This window comes from Balaenoptera ricei, chromosome 15, assembly GCF_028023285.1.
Source record: "Balaenoptera ricei isolate mBalRic1 chromosome 15, mBalRic1.hap2, whole genome shotgun sequence".
Lineage (NCBI taxonomy): Eukaryota > Metazoa > Chordata > Mammalia > Artiodactyla > Balaenopteridae > Balaenoptera > Balaenoptera ricei.
Window position 1 is genome coordinate 3,887,544 of NC_082653.1, and position 19,180 is coordinate 3,906,723.

Sequence of the window (19,180 nt, forward strand, 5' to 3'; positions counted from 1 at the left end):
CTCGCACAGAAACGAAGACCCAACACAGCCATAAGTAAATAAATAAATAAATAAATAAACCCAAAGTTAAAAAAAAAAAAAAAAAAAGAAACACACCACAGGCGGACGAATGTGGTGACTCTTGGTGAGACAGTGGAAGAGCCCCATGGCTGGCAGGTACCTGTTAGGTGTCCTGGAGAGGAGGCCTGCTTGGTCCTTGCTCGCGTAGTACCCTACAAGTCACAGAATCCCAGGCTGATCACGCTTTGTCTGTTGGCTTGCTTTTCCACTGGACGGTGGGCCCTCCAGGCAGGAACTGGGCAGTACTCCCTGTGAGCGCTGAGTGCTGGTCTGAGTGCTGCAGTCACGCAGAAAACACGACGGATGTCCTCGCCTGGGAGACTAATGGAGGGGACGAGTAATAAACAAAATGACAAAATAAGTATGCACAGGACGAACTACGTGTGAATCAACAAGGAGGTCTGCAGCCTTGACCTTCACCTCCCCCTCTGGCTCCTCCACCTACCCTGTCTGAAGGGGAACCTGCTCTGTGAGATGGAACTGGGAGGAAGGGCTGAGGACAGGAGGCACTTGCCTCGTGGGAGATGTGGAGAAGGTGTGAGCGGCTGTGCGTGTGCGGGAAGATGCTGACAGGTGTTGCTGATCTGTGGGGTCTCCCTTCAACACCTGTGGGAAATTCAAGTAAAGGACTCGAGTCTTTTCCATCACTGAATTGTGCCTCTTAGCGGCTCTCTCCCAAGACAGGACCATGTGGATGACGGCTTGGCGTGCACGGTGAAAGTCACCAGGAGGACAGGAATTCAGGAAGCTGCAAGGAGTCTTGTGTGGCTGGAGTATCAGTAGTAACTGGGCAAGATGAGGTTGTAAGAGAAAAACAACAAGAACCTACTGTAGAGCACAGGGACCTAGAGTCAGTATCTTGTAATAACCTATAATGGAAAAGAATCTGAAGCCGTGTACCTGAAACTAACACAATACTGTCAATCAACTAGCATTAAATTTAAAAAATAATTTGAAAGATGAGATTGTAGATGGGGAAGGACCAAATCAAATATGGCCTCACAGTCACATGAGGGATTTACGCTCACTTTATCTTAAGAGTAACTGGTAAATAGTATGGTCTTAGGACCTGGCCTTCCCCCCCGCCCACCCCCAGCACCCCATGCCAATACTGACTTCCAGTTTACATAAACCAAGAGAAAAAGCAAAACCTTTAGAACTCATCTCACCCCAGACCTAAGCTAGGGCCATATTTAAAGTCCCTGAGCTAGTTGGAAGTCCCTCTGTTGTCAAATAACTTTGAAGAAGATTCAATAGCAATTCTGATTCACACTGATGTTTTCTTATCTCTAACCTATGCCTGTAATTAGGACTCCTTGAGCCCAAGTAAATCAATTAGTCACTAGGAAAATGTTTCCCCTGGTCTTTGATCCAAGCAACTAAGTGCATGAGTACTTAAAATATAAAAGATTTGACTTTTGAAACTCCAGACCCTCTGACCCTGGGTAAGACTGAAGTATGGTTGTGGGTGATGGTGTCCTGGGCATCCCCGTAATGCTACACACACACACACACACACACTCGTTGGCCTCAGACTTATAGTTACATTGCAATTTGTGAGACAGTCTCCTCTAACACTTTTCGTAAAAAGAAGGCATATTTTCCCTTTGAATTTTCTCTTTCCCCCAATTAAAACCCTAGGCTCTTTCTTGGGTCACAGGGCATGGAGAGAAATAAAGATGGCACCAGGTCTTCTCTGGTGAGAAATGCTAGAAAGATGTGCCTGGAAAGAAGTCCCTGAATACGCCTGTCAAGATGCATTTCACATTGGCAGGCTGGAAACTGATGAAAACCATGGTTTCTCTTGGCAGCACTTAGTTCACTTAATTCAAGGCAGACATGATACCTTAATCAACGTCCTTGGGTTACAGGCACCTGCAATAGGGCCCCATGGGTTTAGCTGCCCATCTCCCATTTTCCCCATCTTCTGAGAAGAGCATCCAAGCTTCCTTCAGTCCAAGAGCTGAGTGAGCGTCGGAGCCCAGGCCAATCCCCTGGCCCAGTGACCAGTTCAGGGATGGACAGATGACCCCAGTGACCAGTTCAGGGATGGACAGATGACCCACGTTGTCCCAATTGCAATGGATGCAGGACTTTACAGGAGCAATTGAGTCAAAGCTCTCTCTTTTCCCTTGGACTTGAGGCCATAAGAGCTGGTAATTACTGGCTTCTGTCTGGTAAGTTAGAGGAGAGTGCCCACATTAGAATTTTTATCCCATTAAACAAGCTTCAGGAACTGGAGGGATTTTGCTGAGAGAAGAATGTGTTATTGCATGAAATCCAAGTGTAAAGTACACCCAGTGCTTATAAGAAGTTGAGCCAGAGACAAAGCATCACCAAGAACCAGGCTTCATGCTGTCTTGTCTCTCTGCTAGGACTGTAGGTTCCTTGTTCCTCTCTCCATCTCTGAAGACGGGCTTTCTTCAATGCTCTGTCTAAGGCAGTACACACACACACACACACACACACACACACACACACACAATGGAATGTTACTCGGCCATAACAAAGAATGAAATAATGCCATTTGCAGCAACATGGATGAACCTAGAGATTATTATACTAAGTGAAGTAAGATAGCAAAAGACAAATGCCATATGATATCACTTATATGTGGAATCTGAAAAAAAGATACAAATGAACTTATATACAAAACAGAAATAGACCCACAGACATAGAAAACAAACTTATGGTTACCAAAGGGGAAAGGTGGGGGGAGGGATAAATTGAAGTTTGGAATTAACATACACACACTACTATATATAAAATAGATAACCAATAAGGACGTACCGTAGAGCACAGGGAACTATACTCAATATTTTGTAATAGCCTATAAGGGAAAAGAATCTGAAAAAGAATAGATATATAGGTATGTATGTATGTAAAACTGAATCACTTTGCTGAACACCTTCAACTAACACAACACTGTAAATCAATATACTTCAGTAAAAAATTAAATTAAAAAAATTTTTTAAAAGAAAAGGGAGCTCCTTCCTGAGCTGCGACACCCCCAATTGCAGCTCCCTCACCCCCAATATCTATCCAGCTCTCAGATCATCCCACTTCTAAACTCCTAATGGACAGTTTGTTCAGGTGGCCAACCCTGGTCCAATCAGAAATGGCCAGAGTGGTGGGGTCATGTTGTATAAACTCTGCCACAGAGATCTATCCTGAGGGTGGGTGGTTAAGTTTTTAAAGAATGGGCTTTATAGACACCCCCAAAATGTTTGGCATACACGGATATGGACCTTGTCTTTTGCATTCTCCATGAGGAAAATATGCTCGTGTTGGTGAAAAGATGCAAAAGCTATCATAATGGGATGGAGGCCTAGTGTTTCTGAAAATGGCAGCTGTCCTTGACAACCAAACAAAGGAGTCCAGTTTGAAAGAATTGCCTATGAGGGGGTTCACTCAACAGTAAGGAAGAAACAAATATATCCTGTTTTTAATGGCTCCTGCTGCCCTTACTGATGTTATCAAAATTCCAGAAAGGATCAGTCACCCCCAGGATGACTATGGGACAGGAGAGGTTCTCAACAACATTCAATGGCTCCCACTTCCTTGTGTACCGGTCCTCACCCCACTCACTGTTTTCCCTAATGTTCCAGCTCATGAAACGTTATCTCCGTTTACCCAGACAGTACTTTCCATCCCAGCCCATCAGGCCTCCCTAACTCCTAAATAAGTTGGTCCCTCTTACCTCCTTATTAGCCGTGGCACTTTGGGGACATTACTTCACCTCGTTGAGCCTCAGATAGATTACTTCTCTAGAGGTGGGGATAATAACAACACTTTCCTCAACTATGACAGTATCTACCCAAAATACGGACATCTTGACGCTTTAACACACCGATCTCACTTCTAGAAATGATGTGCATGTATATGAAATGATCATTGTGGGGTTATTCATCATAGTATTATTTGTCATATAATAAAAATATTGAAAGTGACCCAATTGCCTATCAATAGGTATCAGTTGAAGAAACCATGGTAAATTCATCTCCTAGACATAAGAAGCAAAAAAAGTGAGGTACAAAAGAAGTGTGGGTTCACGGTATAATAGAAAATAAATATTTGGTCTTTGTGCCCAGTTTCTGTCACCAAGCTCCTAAAACCTCTGGAATTTCCTATCTTTTCTATACTAATGAGGTGACTCATGGCGGGGGCAGGGGCCCAGGTATCTTCAGGATGGGGGCTGATGCCAGAAAGACGAAGCCATGATTAAAGGGTTGGAACTTTCAGCCCCAACTCATGACCCCCAGGGAGGGGAGAGGGGCTAGAGGTTGAATTCAACCACCAGTGGCCAGAGATTTAATCAATTATGCCTCGATAAAAACCCCTAATGGGGTTTGGGAGCTTCTGGATTGGCGAATACATTGATGTGCTGGGGAGGGGGTGGGCTTAGAGGGGGCATAGAAGCTCTGTGCCAGCCTGACACCCCCTCCCCCAATAGCCTGTTCTATGCCCCTCTTCCATCTGGCTGTTCTTGAGTTGCATTCTTTGTCAAAACAAAACAAAACAAAACAAAACAAAAAACCTGTAGTTGCAAACAGAGTGCTTTCCTGAGTTCTGCAAATCATTCTAGTGAGTTATTAGACCTGATGAGGAGGCAAGGGTTGTGAAAACAGGCAAATTGTAGTCAGCTGGGCAGAAGTGGGGATCACCTGGGGACCCCTCTTGTGCTGGTATCTGAAATGGGGTCGGTCTCATGGGAATGAGCCCTTGATCTGTGGGATCTGATGCTACCTCCAGGTACCTTGAAATTGAATTGAATTGACACCCAGCTGGTGTCACAGAATTGGAGTACTGGAGTGGAAAAATGACGCATATTTGGTATCAGAAAAAAACCCACGCATTTGGACCAAGAAGTTGTGTCTGGAAAAAAGAAAATCACAGTGTCGTATGCTTTCACGTAAGAAAGTAGAGAGAAGCAAGTCTATGTGTTTGGGTTTGCCCATATTCTCACGACAGAACAGTGAAAGGGTAGACTAGAAAGTAATAAAAATGACCACCTAGAACAGTGTGGCCAGGGTCAGGGATGGGGACAAGACTTCCCTATATGTAATTTTTTCATAGTTTTAATTTCTCAATCATGTGAGAGTATCACTTGTTAAATGCTTTAATTTACAAAATCTTCATAAAATTATCACGAGCCTTAATTCCTCACTGTCTTGCCATTAACTAAGCGAGCGCTATGCAGATAGGTGAGGACCAAGTACCAGCCACGTGACTGTGGGCTAATTACCTCTCTGGGTCTCTGTTTTCTTGAGAATCTGTGAGATGAGGACAATGAAAGCACCTGTATCATGGAATTAAATATACCGAAGATTTTAAAAGGTGGCACATACTTTGAATAAATGGGAGAAATTCATGTGTGTTTCAGACTCCTCATAGTATCTTGCACAGGCAGAGCCCCTAGGAACATCTGTGGATTGACTGACTGGAAGAAAGTTTTATGGGAAAACTTGCTCCCTGGAAAACCTAAAAGAGTCTTCTAATGATAGGCCTGGATTTTCAATACTAAACTCAGCCTCAAAGAAAGAAAGAAAAAGAACATATAATATGCAGGCAAGGGAAAATGAAGAAAATATGTACCTGAAATTCTAAAGAAGATGTGATACACACACACACACACACTCACACACACAATGGAATATTTCTCAGCCATAAAAAAGAATGAAATAATGCCATTTGCAGCAACATGGAAGAACCTAGAGATGATCATACTAAGTGAAGTAAGTCAGACAAAGACAAATATCATATGATATCACTTCTATGTGGAATCTAAAAAGAAAATGATACAAAGGAACTAATATACAAAACAGAAACAGACTCACAGACATAGAAAAAAAATGTAAGGTTACCAAAAGGGAAAGAGGAGGGAGGGATAAATTAGGAGTTTGGGATTAACATATACACACTACTATATATAAAATAGATAACCAACAAGGACCCACTGTATAGCACAGGGAACTATACTCAATATTTTGTAATAACTTCTAAGGGAAAAGAATCTGGAAAAGAATATATATATATATATATATATATATATATATATATATATATATGTAAAATGTATAACTGAATCACTGTGCTCTACACCTAAAACTAACACAAAGTTGTAAATCAACTATGCTTCAATAAAAAATAGATTTTTTAAAAAGAAATTCTATTAATAGACACTCCAGAGAGACAGACCAGCAGAGCAGCAGTATTGGGGACAGAGCATAAAGTCTTCCAGAAACTTTTAAAATAGGAGTTAGGGGGTAGAGATCCTCGGATTGAAAAGTTATACCAAGTACTAATTGGTATAAACCGGAGGAAAAAAAAAAATCCCCACTTAGACACTTGCTACTGAAACTTCAGACCATCAGCGATAAGGATAAAATTCCTAAAGCACCAGAGAGAAAAGACAAATTACCAAGGCAGGAAGGGCAGTCGGTCTTAGACAAGATTTTCTGCCAGCAGTAACTGACATCAGGAGAGAATGACATAACATCTTTAAGCAACTGCAGGAATACAGCTGTCAACCTAAATTCTATCCCCAGCCAAACTGTCATCTATAAATTCCCCAGCCAAACTGTCATCTATAAATTCCAACACAAAATTCACTACTCATGGAGTTCTCTGTAGCAGGGATTGGCAAGCTGCAGCCCACTGGTCCACTGACTGTTTTGGCAAACAAAGTTTTATTGGAACCCAGCCAAGCCAGTTCATATATTCATATACGTATTATCTAGGGTTGCTTTCCAGTTACAACAGCAGAGTAGCTGCCACAGACACTGTATAGTCCAGACAGCCAAGGATATTTACGCTCTGGTTCTTTACAGGAACATTTTGCTGATCCCTGCTCCACAGGACTCAGTATTTACATGTGTATCTATTCATCCAACATATACTTGCTAAGCCTCCGCCGTGTGTGCCAGACCCAAACACGGTGAGATGAAGGATGGCAGGTTCCTGGCCCAGGCAGACGGAAGCTTAGCAAGAGCTGTGCTAGATAGCCACCCCTCTTTTCTGGGAGGTGGAGCCCACAGGTGTGTCTGAAAACAGCAAAACAGAAATCTGTCTCGACAGAGATAACTCAGCCCCCTTTGAATCTCATGTTTCAGACAGGGAGCTGGTACCCTGAGATGGCTCAAGGGTCACAGAGTTGGCTTTGGTTCCTTGTGTCACGGACCTGGTCATGAATTCCTCATCCCTCCCACTTGCCGTCTGTCCCCATTGCTCTCTCTGACTGCGCCCTGATGCACAGCTGATGCTAGAAGAGCCCAAGTTTCCCGGCCTTCCCCCTGCACAGCATCCCACCTGGTCCTTCTCCAAGCCTCTGCTCAGGCTCTGCCCATCACTTGGGGTGCCCTTCCTCCATTGCCTGGCTTGGCTTTCTCATCTCCTCCAAGAAGTCTTCCCCACGCCCAGACTGGGTCAGTACCCGCTTCTTCATCCCGTTATATGCTGCATCATAAGCATCTCTGGAGTGCCGTCTATTGTGGCGCTGTGTCCCAGGTGCTTATCTCGTCTCTGTGTCCAGGTGGGTTCTCTCTCCACCCCCTTTCTGGGGCTGAGATACATCTAATACCACGATAGACAAAGGGGACACCTGCTACGAGATTCACTGTGGAGGAAGAGGCGGAAACCCTTGGCTGTGAATGCCCCTCATGAAACGAACAGAACAGAAGCTCCAGAGAAAGATCCGACGTTTCTGCAGATGGTGGAACACCCCGCATCCCACCCCCGCAGATGGTGCTGTGTGGGAAGCCAGTACCGGCCAGACTTGACCCTGGCGGTTCTTGCCAATCGTGTAGATAAATAGGAATTGATGTAGAGTAGCTCCATGATGGAGGTCTGTTCAAACAAAGACAGGAGAGGAGAAGGGAGGAAGGAAGAAGGGGAGGCAACAAGCTCCTGTTCGATAGACGACCCCCCCCATCCCCGCCCCGGTCCCATGGGACTCTTTCCCTCTGTCACGAATTCTTGATCCCTCTGCCTCTTCCGTTTCTCGCCCACCTCTTGTCATTTACTCAGCGCCTCATTCCGGAACGCTGGAAGGATTAATGAGACACGCCTGGCGGAAGGGTGCTCACGTTTATTCACTCTGGCCCCCCACTGTTATTAATTCTTACAATTTCCCTGCACTAAATACCACTCAGATCTCAACAATTCTGAGCGTTCCTGCCAGCAAAGAGACAAGAAATCACATATTCAGGTGACGGAAGGACCCAAGTGGATTTATAATGGTGTGAATAACAGGTAGCTTGATTTACCGAAGCTTCGAGATACTTAAGAATTCATATAAAAGGATTTGGGGATTTTGAGAATACATGTCTTCCAGGGGTGGGGATGGGGCTAATTGACTATCCTGACAATTTCTATAACAATTTCAAATTCTATTACTCTGAGGAACATTCACAGATGTGCTTCCGTGAGAAACTTCTAAGTAAAAATAGGAGCTCGGGACTAGTTCAGGGCAAACTTTGAAGACTGTATCTTTGCCTTGTGTGAGTTTAGGATTAAAAAAGTTGTCTATATACTTGTTTCTTTCCACTTGGCCTCCCAATAAGGCTGTGAGGTAGGCAGGGGCCGGTGATCACATCCATTTATAAACGAGGAAAGTGAGGCTCAGTTTAAGGTTGGTTCCCCTCGGGGATTTGGTGGCAAAGCCCGGTCTCCAGACCGAACAGCCCCTTCCACTGGGCTTCCCCGGCCTGCAAACTGGGCAGGTGACAGGCCCTGTGCCTAGAAAGGCCCCTAGCTTGGTTCTCCTGTTGCCGTCTTGAAATTCTCAATAATTTTGATCCAGCGTTACTGAACCATGTTCGTTTTGCCTGACGCACAAGCGAAAATGCTAAGACTCCAAGGTTTGCAGCAAAGAAAGGGTTTACTCACGTGGCAGCCAAGCGAGGAGATGGGACACCGAGTCCCAGACGCCCCTTCTTGAAGGCAAGGGGCTTGGGGTACTTTGGGATGAAGAAGCAGGGTGGTCTGAGGCGTGGGGAACGTGAGCAGCGTGGAGAAGGTGGTTGGAAAAAGGTGCAGTAATTGTCATTCTGCACAGATGTAACCAAGCTCCAGGCCTCTGCACATTAAAACATGGAGGTGCTTAGCACGATCCGAGGGTGGAGACTGGAGCCCTCTGACGTCAAAAGGTCACCGAGCAGACACTCACACATGCCCAGTTGGAGGGTTGGTGGTCTTATCCAGTCTCAACTGGCTCAGCTTGAACTAGAAACAGCTGACTCCAAGTTCTTGGAAAACAGCTTGGACAAATATCTTCTTCTTTAGGCTACGTGCCCCTTGGAGGACAAGCACGTTTTTTGTAGCAACAATTAAAACGACCTTGATGGTGAAGGCAAGTTACAGGTGTAATGGATTCAATTAATGATTACCCAGGGTTTCACCAGGAGTCCTGTATTTGCATTTTGCACTGGGCCCTGTAAATCCTGTCGCCCATCCTACTCACAGCTCCACGGGTTCCCCTTCTATTCCTCCACCCAGATGCCAGAGACGCCCGCCACACTGGGACTTGCCCTCCCAGCGCCTGGGACCCCTCAGCCCTCCTCCTCCGTCTCTCTGGATCTGCAGCGGCTAAAAGGGCTGAGAGTCCCGGGGGAGCACCTCCCGTGCGCACATCGGCAGCTCCTCCTGTGTGGCTTCACATCCTACAGGATAAATCAGGACCCAGCTCTGTCAGTTCACCAAAGTCAAAATTCTCTAAAATGTGTTTAATTAAAACAAGAGGCTCCTGGGCTTTCGCAGATTAGATGTGATCAAACCCACCCAGAATACTGGATTTCTCTTGGCTTTTAGGCTGGGTCTCTTTGTCCAATTCCCTGCCTCTGATGGTCTCCAATTCTTGACTCAAAAGGGAGAGAGGGAGGGAGGGAGAGAGGGAGGGAGGGAGAGAGGGAGGGAGGGAGGAAGGGAGAGAGGGAGGGAGGGAGAGGAAGGGAGGGAGGGGGAGGAAGGGAGGGAGGGAGAGAGGAAGGGAGGGAGAGAGGGAGGGAGGGGGAGGGAGGGAGAGAGGAAGGGAGGGAGGGGGAGGAAGGGAGGGAGGGGGAGGAAGGGAGGGAGGGAGAGAGAGGGAGGGAGAGGAAGGGAGGGAGGGAGAGAGGGAGGGAGGGAGGGAAGAACCTGGCACTCCCACCCCCCAGATGTCTTATAAGTCTTGGAGGCTTAAAAACATTGCCATTGATAGATAAGATCAAACAAAAGGTGGTCACTTCGGGCTACTAATTCTCAAGAACCGTGAGCAGCAAAGCAAAATAAAATGCCCATCGGAAAGGCTGCAAAGGTCCACTGTTGGCTGTTGCCTATGACCGTCCTCTCCCTGGAATCCTGCCCAGCACGTGTCCGTGCCTCTGGGGACAGAAGACAAAGCTATGCATCGCTATGAAGGTGACCAGGATGGTGCCAGGGGAAGGAGCCAACGTCCTCCCCAGATTTATCTCTTCCCAACCACCCTGAATGTTCTATCTTCCTTGGATGGTCCCCAGATCCCGCTCCTTCCTTAAAATTCAAGCAGCCCCCTCACCCATCTTGCTCCATAATTGACTTCAGATGAATCTACTTCCCCAATGATAACTCTCTTCTGTCCTCTCCAGAGGTCCACGGAAAACTGACGTGTAACCATGCATATCACACCAGCGAGAAAAACCCACATCAGAGCAAACTTCGAGATTTTTTTTATTATGCATTTGACAGTATTTTCTGTGTTAGCACAATGAATGAATTTCTCTCCGAGATACCATCTTGCCACAGAGACAAACAGTGCACAGGTGTTTAAAAATGTGATTCAAGCCCTAAGGACTGAGGTGGGACTCATAACACAAGTGAACATCTCTCTATGTACAGAGGCTTTGCGTTGAACACATCCGCCAAAAGGAGTTGACACAGAGAACAGTTTCACAATAAATAATTGCTTCTCTAAACTGTACCCCATCCTGCTGGCAAATCAGTCCCTTCCATTTCCTTGTGACACTCGCTTTTACACCTGTAACACTTAGGATATACTCATCGAAAATTTAGCATTTGGTCAAGGCTAGCGCCCCGGCATCCACCATCACATCAGGACCTCGGCAGGCACTCAAATGCCGGCTCTTATCTCTCTGCCGTCGGGGGAGGGGGCGGCCTCTCCCCATCCCCGTGGATGACTAAACACTCCATCAGCTTCAGACGCTCAGCAATCTCAGCGTGGCCGCTAGAGCGCAGCTGAAAGAGATTGCGAACTGTCAGGTGTTACAATTCCCAGTTGTTGCCAATTACATAGATAAATAGAAATTTACATAACTTACAAAGCGGTTGTGTTTGCAGCTTATTTTGAAGCCCTTCCCCCAAAGATCCACATTTCTTCCTGAAAACAAATATCACCTTAATAGCCTTGAGCTGGGGCTGCCTTTACAGTGGCTTCCTGGCAACTGGGTCTGTTGTCCATCGTCTGCCTGTCTGTGAAGGGCACAGAAGTCTCTCTGCTGCACACCCGCCTGGGGGTTCAAACCCCACAGGTGTTAATTTCCTCCTTTTCTTATCACAAACATCAAGGTTTCTTCTTTCTTTCTTTTTTTTTTTTTGGAGATACATTCTTTTAGTGGGACCAAGCACAGCTGAAAATGCCTGTCTAAATCCTATAAGCTTCAAACTGATCAAACCTGTACAGCTGTGATCTGCGTCTCAAGTTGACGCCGGGCGGCCTCAGTGGCTCACACCCCACGCCTGCCCCATGTGAGGGCTCAGACGTCGGCATGCTCCTGCCAGGGCCTGCATCTGTTCCAACATGGACACGGGGTTACATTTGCAAAGAGTTAGCTTTAAGTCCACTTATTCTCCAAGAGAAGTGGCTTATGCAACGTGCCATACCTCTCCGCAAACAATTTCCTGCATGAAACCGGAGCCCTGGGCGTCGAGCCCCAGGGCACAGCTGGGATCATTTTACCCATTAGGGAAACTGGGGTCTTTGGATGGGGCATTCTTGGGGAAGGGCTGTATTGTTAAGTGAGGACCCTTTGAGTGGGTTTTCTCCCCCAGGCAAAACTCATTTCTTGTCCTCAAAGAGGTGGAAATGTGAACCGAGCAGGAGCCATAACTGAGGCCTTCCTGCTGCAGGACCCTCTCCCAGGGGGATCCTGAAAGGGCAGGCAGAGCCTGGGAGGCGGGGAGGTCCACTGCCGGGGCAAGCATTTGATGGTGGAGGTCTAAAGCCTACTCGCTTTGTCTGGCCTTGACTTTAACCTATCTCGGAAAAGGGGGGCAAAAGAAAAAAAAAGAGGCCTGTTACAAAAGAAGAGCTCTCTGCTGGCTGAAAGAGGAGACGTCTCCCCAGCCTATCTCTAGCCCGTTCCCTGTTTTGAACGGAACCTCCTTGCCAGAGCTTCTAGGCAATTTCAGAGCCTGCCATCCACCTGGGAAGGTGTGAGCACAATCATCGCTGCTGACGTGGCCACGGCGAGTTCTCTCTCCCACAGTCTGGTCCCATCTTTGATGATCACAAGCTCAGGATGGCAGCAGCTTCCACTCTGAGAATGTCAATCTGGAGATTACTAACTTGAGTCTTGCAAGAAAGTAGGGACCGTGCTTATAAGGAAAGACTTTTTCTTCCCAAGTAAAGCGTCTTACAGGAGCTTGACATGCATCGTAAAGACCTAGAAGAAGCACCTTTCCAGGCCCCAGTGGGACATCTGTGCCACCGTTCTCATCTCCTGAACATCCAACAGAATGATAACACCAACAGCAAAAGCAACCAGTGCTTTTTCTGTGCTGGCCTCTGCTGCCTTCCTAGAGCACACCCAGCACAGCACATTCCTACCACAGGGCCTTTGCACTTACCCTTCCCCTGCCTGACATCCCCTTCCCTTGCCTGACATCCCCTTCCCTTCCTCATCCCTCTGGCTCACCCCTCCCCACTTCCTCCAGTTCTTTATGCCAATGTCACCTGGCCAGTGAGACCACCCCTGTCCACCCAAACTGCAGCCACCCTCCAACACTTCCTGCCCCCAGCCTGCTTCCTGCTCTCCTTCACATGCCCTACTCTGTGTTTAATGTATTGGTTTGCTATCTGTTTTCCCCACTATTTAAGTGCCAGGAAGGCTGACCTTCTGCCTTATTCCCTGTGGTGTCCCCAGCATCTAGGACGGTGCCCTGCACATCACAGGTGCTCAACAAATCTTTGCTGAATTGAATAAATGCCACGATGGATGGTGGTTTTAATCACATCCCTCCCTTGCGGAGAAGGGTTTGGGTTTGGGTTTGGGTTTGGGGTGAGGAAGAGGAGAAAAAGGAAGAAGGAAGAAGAGGCAAAGTGGGGACCAGCTGGGGCCTAATTCATGCTCTCCTGGGGTCTGTCTCTGCCTCTCCTCTGCATTTTTATTGTGGATGCTGACAGAACCCTCTCCAGACGACTCAAAGCAATCTGCCACCAATTCGGAAAGCCTCCTGCATACCAAACAGGGTTTAATCCTCCCTTGATCAGACCCTGTAGGACCCCAAGCCCCGCCCCAGGTCATTACTATGAACATCAATTACCATCCCATTGCAGATGTGTAGGCGACTCAGTAATAACGATTTCTGATCGACTGAATGACAAATAAACCCAGTTGGGCTGCAGGAAACCCTCAGGATCATACAAAAAAGACAAGTGGGTTAAAAAAAAATTCCTAAAATGAACTGGAGGACTCGGAGGGCCTGGTGCCCAGCTGCTATAATTCGCCTCTGTCCAGAATCAGCTGCTGAAAAGAAGAAATGATTCTTTTTGTAGAAACCACCAGTTGCTATGGGAGCAGAGGCGCAACATGAGCACCGATAGATGAGCCTGCAGGGGCTCTGAGAGGCAGCGATCGGTGAGATTTGTCCAGACCTGGTGAAATCCAGGGCTGGACATCACTGCTCAAAAGCTACAGGGAGCGCAGGACTGAGCTCCTAAGACGCAGGGCAGGCTGTCCACAGCTTTAGGCTGTTCTGTCCCCAGGGGTGATCTAGCAAAAGCACCATTGCCTGTGGATGCCCACCACACGTGGTGTCCCGCTGGCCACCCGCACAGACCAGGTGCGCCCCACACATCCTCCGTGCCCCCCATGTGGCAGCGACTCAGAAAGCAGCTTCACCTCCTCGGACGCACGCCCCCGGCAGCACCGCTGGCCTGCTTTCCTGCTTCTCTGTCAGGTGTTCGTGCCGTCCTTGAATTCCTGTGGGGAGAGAGCTGGTTTGAATGAATCAAGCCACATTTCCACAGGGCTGCTTCTTCAGCATCCAATTATGAATGATTTCCTCTTCCCACCAACGTGAATGCGGTCCCCCAGGTCCGCATCTCAGGCAGAGTTTCTGAAGGCTGAGCACATGGTGGGTGGATTTCTACCAGAGTCCAGCCTCCACCCACACTACTCAGTTATCCATCAGATGTTAAGGAGCCAAGAAGAAAAATGTGGTTGGCACTGGGGTTTCTGGACAGCAGATCCTGGGCCCCTGGCTACCACAGCACCTGCCGCATAGAAAGCCCCTCTGCTTGTGTGTTTTACTTGCTGAGAAGCACCTGGAGGTCCCATCCCACCAGCGATGGCTCTTGGAAGAGGCTTTACAAGGCAGCTCTGCCTGGCGGGGTTGATGGATCTTGGCCCAAAGTAAAGAAAAAGAGGACCAGGAGCATGAGTAGTAAAAACCAGCTTACGTGGCTACCACGGGTCGAACCTAGGGTCCGCTTATTTATTCAAGTCCACAGTGACTCACAAGCTTCTCTCCAGCAGTTAGAGTAGACTACAGGGTCTCAAACTCGGGGGCCTGGGGGGCCACCAAGTAAGATGATGAGTGACACAGGTGAATGGACGTTGCATGTCCCACTAGAACCTGAGTGGCCCTCATTTGGTTCCAGCCTATCCGGCCAAGAGGGGATGTGGGCTGGTGAGACCAGATGGTCCCATTTGCTATTTTTAGAGAAGCTAAAAATATGCATTTGTTGAGGAGGGGGGTGATTCTGCAATTTTTAAGTGTTGGCAACTTATTCAAATTTTGGCAGCTTGCTGTGCAGTCCAGAAGAAATACGTCTGGAGACCAGACACGGCCGTGGCCACGTTGCAGGCCTTGCTTTGAAAGGCAGTGAAGGGACGGGGCTGCGGCACCCTCGGCGTGCAGCCTGCGCCCTCCCCGCCTGCAGGACCGCGTCGGGCGGAACAGGCAGAGCCCTGCTGCACCCACACGGCCCAGGGCAACCGATCTCTGGAAATGCAGAAAGCCAGGGAGGAGGGTCATACCCGCGGGCAGCCGGGGCCCGGGGAGGGGGTCGTACACGCGGGCAGCCGGGGTCCGGGGAGGGGGTCGTACCCGCGGGCAGCCGGGGTCCGGGGAGAGGGTCGTACCCGCGGGCAGCCGGGGTCCAGGCGCAGAAGTGCACGCAGGCGGCGTCCTCGCTCTCCGCACAGGCGCAGCGCGGCGTCCCCTTCGACGGCTGCGAGCTCTGCGGAAAGGTCCCGGCCGACCTCCTGCCCCGGAAGCTGCCTCTGTAGTTGGACAGTCCATAGGGCACAGTCCGTCTGCAAAGGACAGAGAAAGGTCAGGGCCACGTCTGGACGAACCGCCCCAGCCTCCCTGCTCGGGGAGCTGGCGAGGGCATGCGAGATGGTGGGCCTGGGTGTGGATGAGGCAGGCGGTGCAGCCCTGTCCCAGGAACTGGTATCCACACCCTCCCCTGCACTTGGGGCCTTGGGAAGACTCTGGAGTGGATCCTTCATCCCCGCTACCCGCTACTCCCCAGGCAGTGGGCTGGGGCAGCCGGGATGGAAAGATGGAGAGACCCTGGGGGAGATGGACGATGGCCTCCTCTTGCGGAGGGAGCAAGCAGACGCCGGGTGGATGCGTTTTTAGTCTTTTCAAGACCCATCCATGGCCAGCACACCTCCCAGCCCGGGTCTTTCCAGGGCAGTTCTGGTTTTCCTTCCAGCACTCAAACCCCTGACATGGACAGTCCTGCTGACCCGAACGCTGACCCCAGTCTTCATCCTTGAGCCAGCGGCACCTGAGCCTGGTCTTCCAGACCAGTAAGATGCCTTCCAAACCCGCAGCCCAAGGCCAGCCCTGGCTCCCGCCCTGCTGGCCACCGAATTTCTTCCGTGTGCACATCATATTTATAGTCTGCACTAACTGGAATAGGACAAATCCAATTACGGCCGTTAGAGACACATCCTGGCCCCTGAACACGGCTTCCTCAAAGCCACAAACGTCAGGGGAACCCTCTGTGCCCTGTGAGATTCAGCTGAGGACAGAACTGACCTTGGGAAAAGTCTTCTTATGAAACTGTTTATCCATTTCATTTATGGTTGGAGCTGGGACGAGGGTGATGGTGTCATTTGAAACAATAAATGTTTACATCTGTTTCTTATGCTCGTGTCCATCCAAACCACTGCTCTCCAGGGATGGGAGGACACGGCCAGGCAATTCAGTGGGAAAAAGTTAAAAGCATATGCTTAATTCATTAGCACTACTGAACAGGATTTGGGGGACAGATTACTAATAACTAGAGGAAACACATGTGGCCAAAAGTTACTTTTCCAATAAGTCTTGGCTTTCCCGCTAGTCCCCGAGATCAACCACCTTGGTTTCTGTGAGCCCCATGGAGTATCACCAATCATCCACCTCAAAAGGGGTTCTGACATTCTCTGTGCATTTTCAAAATAGCATCAAATAGAATTTCCTTTAATTTGAAACACATGCCGTGGAGCTTTTCTGGGGCGGTGAGGGCAGAGTCGGGGGGGGTGCCCCATTGTGACCTGATGCTTGGAACGAACCTGTTCCCTGCTGGGCAGGAGACTGGAGCTAAGAACATAACCCCACCCTCTCTCTCTTTTCCCCTCTCCCCACTCCCTCCCACCCAAGTGAGTTGAGAAATGGCCTTGTAGTGGCTTCCCTGGATCCAAGAAGGCCCAGTACTGAGCAGTCTGTGCTCACAGGATAGAGAAAGCAAGCAGGGGCCAGTCCCCTTCTGAGCTGAATCTTGGCTAAAACCCCATCTTTTCTCAGGAATGGGAAATAGGGGTGGGGGTGAGGTAGCAAAACAATACAGACATTGTGGTGAGGCAGGATTTGGCTAAAGGTATAGATTTCCAGTAATAGGGCCACATTAAATCTCTAGGTGTTGACATTTCCAGACCCCCATTTCTTGGTGAAAATGACACACAAGGAATAACAACCAAGGCTCCCATTTTTCCATCAACAGCAAGACCTGCGATTTTGAAATTGCTGTCAGTGGATTAGGCGTTTGTGTGCGCAGAGCCACTCAACTTTGCAAACGCACAAAGTGTTTTTAGTGAGCAAACAAGGCGACGTGGTATTTGGTAATAGAGAACCGCTAAGCGCTTTCCCAGCAGCCTCGTGGGAGGAGCTAGTATGCAAATGAGCCCTTGTAACTTTCCAAGAATGTTTATGGAGGCAGGAAACCCCTGCTCCAAGCCCCAGGTGCGCACTCCGCTGGCTGACCTGGAAGCCGGTGGGGGATGACGAAAGCTATGAACCAGAGGACTTAAGAGATGGTCCAGACCACAGAAGGCCCGCCCCCCCATCAAGAGTTCCAGCTCCAACAAAGGCCCACCTCCCATAGGTCGAAAACTTAAAGGTTTTTAAATCAATCTGATAAGTGCTTAAATAAGAGAGTTCAGCTTCAAAACACCTTGGAAGTTGGAGCTTGATGTTAGGATTCTGGGGCTCCTTGGAGTTCCGTGTTGGAACATGGCAGCACAAGGTACATTGCCTTCCAACCTGCTCCATCCCACATGCAGGCCAAGTTCCATCTACCCGCCATCCCACAAGCAGCTGTCCCCTGACCACCCTGTAGACCTTGGGAGATGTGCTGGAGCCCTGTTCTGTCCGTGGGTATCAGACCCTGGAAGTGGGCTCAGGGACATCTGAGTAGAGGGATTCCAGGATCGTGAATACCTGGAACATGGTCTAGAAGAAGGGGTATATGGCTTTCAGTCTCATAGACTCCTTGCAATGGGGTGGGAGATATGGCCAGAGGAGGGTCAGAGGCACCCTCTATGCCACAGGGCCCAGGGCAGGTGTCTTTCTTTTTTCTATATATATGTATTGTTTTAAATTAATTAATTAATTAATTTATTTATTTATTTTTGGCTGCGTTAGGTCTTCACTGCTGTGCACAGGCTTTCTCTAGGTGTGGCGAGCGGGGGCTACTCTTCATTGAGATGTGCGGGCTTCTCGTTGCGTTGGCTTCTCTTGTTGCGGAGCACGGGCTCTAGGCGCGCGGGCTTCAGTAGCTGTGGCTCGCGAGCTCTAGAGCGCAGGCTCGGTAGTTGTGGCGCACGGGCTTAGTTGCTCCGTGGCATGTGGGGTCTTCCCGGACCAGGGCTCGAACCCGTGTCCCCTGCATTGGCAGGCAGATTCTTAACCACTGCGCCACCAGGGAAGCCCCTAGGTGTCTTTAGGTTTAAGAGTGGATACCAGCTCCTCAAAGAGTACAAGAAAGGGCTACTTCTTTTGCACCTGCTGTGGACCCACTACAAGGCTGAGCAAATGAAGACTATTAATTAAGCAACTGGTTGTTGATTGTGAGATAAACTAGTCCAATAAGACTGGATTCTCTCCAACCTAAAACATTCAACAACCACAAAATTCATTACAAAGAATTTCCAACACTTGCCAAGCATCCACTATATCTGGACATACCTCATTTTATTGCACTTCACAGATATTATGGATTTTACAAATTGAAGCTTTGTGGCAACACTGCATTGTCAGATGATGATTAGCATTTTTTAGCAATAAAGTATTTTTTAAGGGATATACATTTTTTTAGACATGATGCTATTGCATACCTAATGGACTGCAGTATAGCATAAACATAACTCTAATATGCATTAGAAACCAAAAAATTCGTGTGACTTGCTTTTTCACTTCGTTGAGGCTGTCTGGAACCAAATCCACAGTATTTTCAAGGTCTGCCTGTATCTCTGTGGTATTAGTCTAAGTGTGATGAGGATGCAGAAAGGCCTTAAGGAGTTCACATGCTACTGGTGTATGAAAACAGTACAGGTAAAGGAAACCTGACAAGCCAATATGCCCAGGTATGTGCAAGGTACACAGAGCACAGAGAAAGGTTACCTAGTCATCCCATTATTATGTTGTAAAGCAC

The 19,180-nt window shown here is 48.3% G+C and overlaps 2 protein-coding genes across 7 annotated transcripts in view; both read right to left on the reverse strand.

Moving 5' to 3' along the window:
* The window catches only part of PHACTR3 (phosphatase and actin regulator 3), a 407,993-nt gene extending 398,868 nt beyond the window's left edge, over window positions 1-9,125 (reverse strand). For all 3 annotated transcript variants that reach the window (XM_059895900.1, XM_059895899.1, XM_059895898.1), the window contains exons 1-2: window positions 8,947-9,125; window positions 161-381 (exon numbers count right to left, since the gene is read on the reverse strand). The gene's annotated coding sequence lies outside the window, so the exon portion shown is untranslated. The remainder of the gene's footprint in view (window positions 1-160; window positions 382-8,946) is intronic.
* Window positions 9,126-10,726: 1,601 nt separating this feature from the next.
* Window positions 10,727-19,180, reverse strand: part of EDN3 (endothelin 3) — a 29,061-nt gene continuing 20,607 nt past the window's right edge. Inside the window, exons 3-5 of one of the 4 annotated variants that reach the window (XM_059897872.1) lie at window positions 15,399-15,572; window positions 14,154-14,234; window positions 10,727-11,268 (exon numbers count right to left, since the gene is read on the reverse strand). In XM_059897872.1, coding sequence (XP_059753855.1) covers window positions 11,229-11,268; window positions 14,154-14,234; window positions 15,399-15,572 — 295 coding nt within the window. In that variant the 3' untranslated portion in view covers window positions 10,727-11,228. Of the gene's footprint in view, window positions 11,269-13,023; window positions 13,779-14,153; window positions 14,235-15,363; window positions 15,573-19,180 lie in introns of those variants that run through there. The other 3 variants (XM_059897871.1, XM_059897870.1, XM_059897873.1) reach the window with 3 other exon arrangements.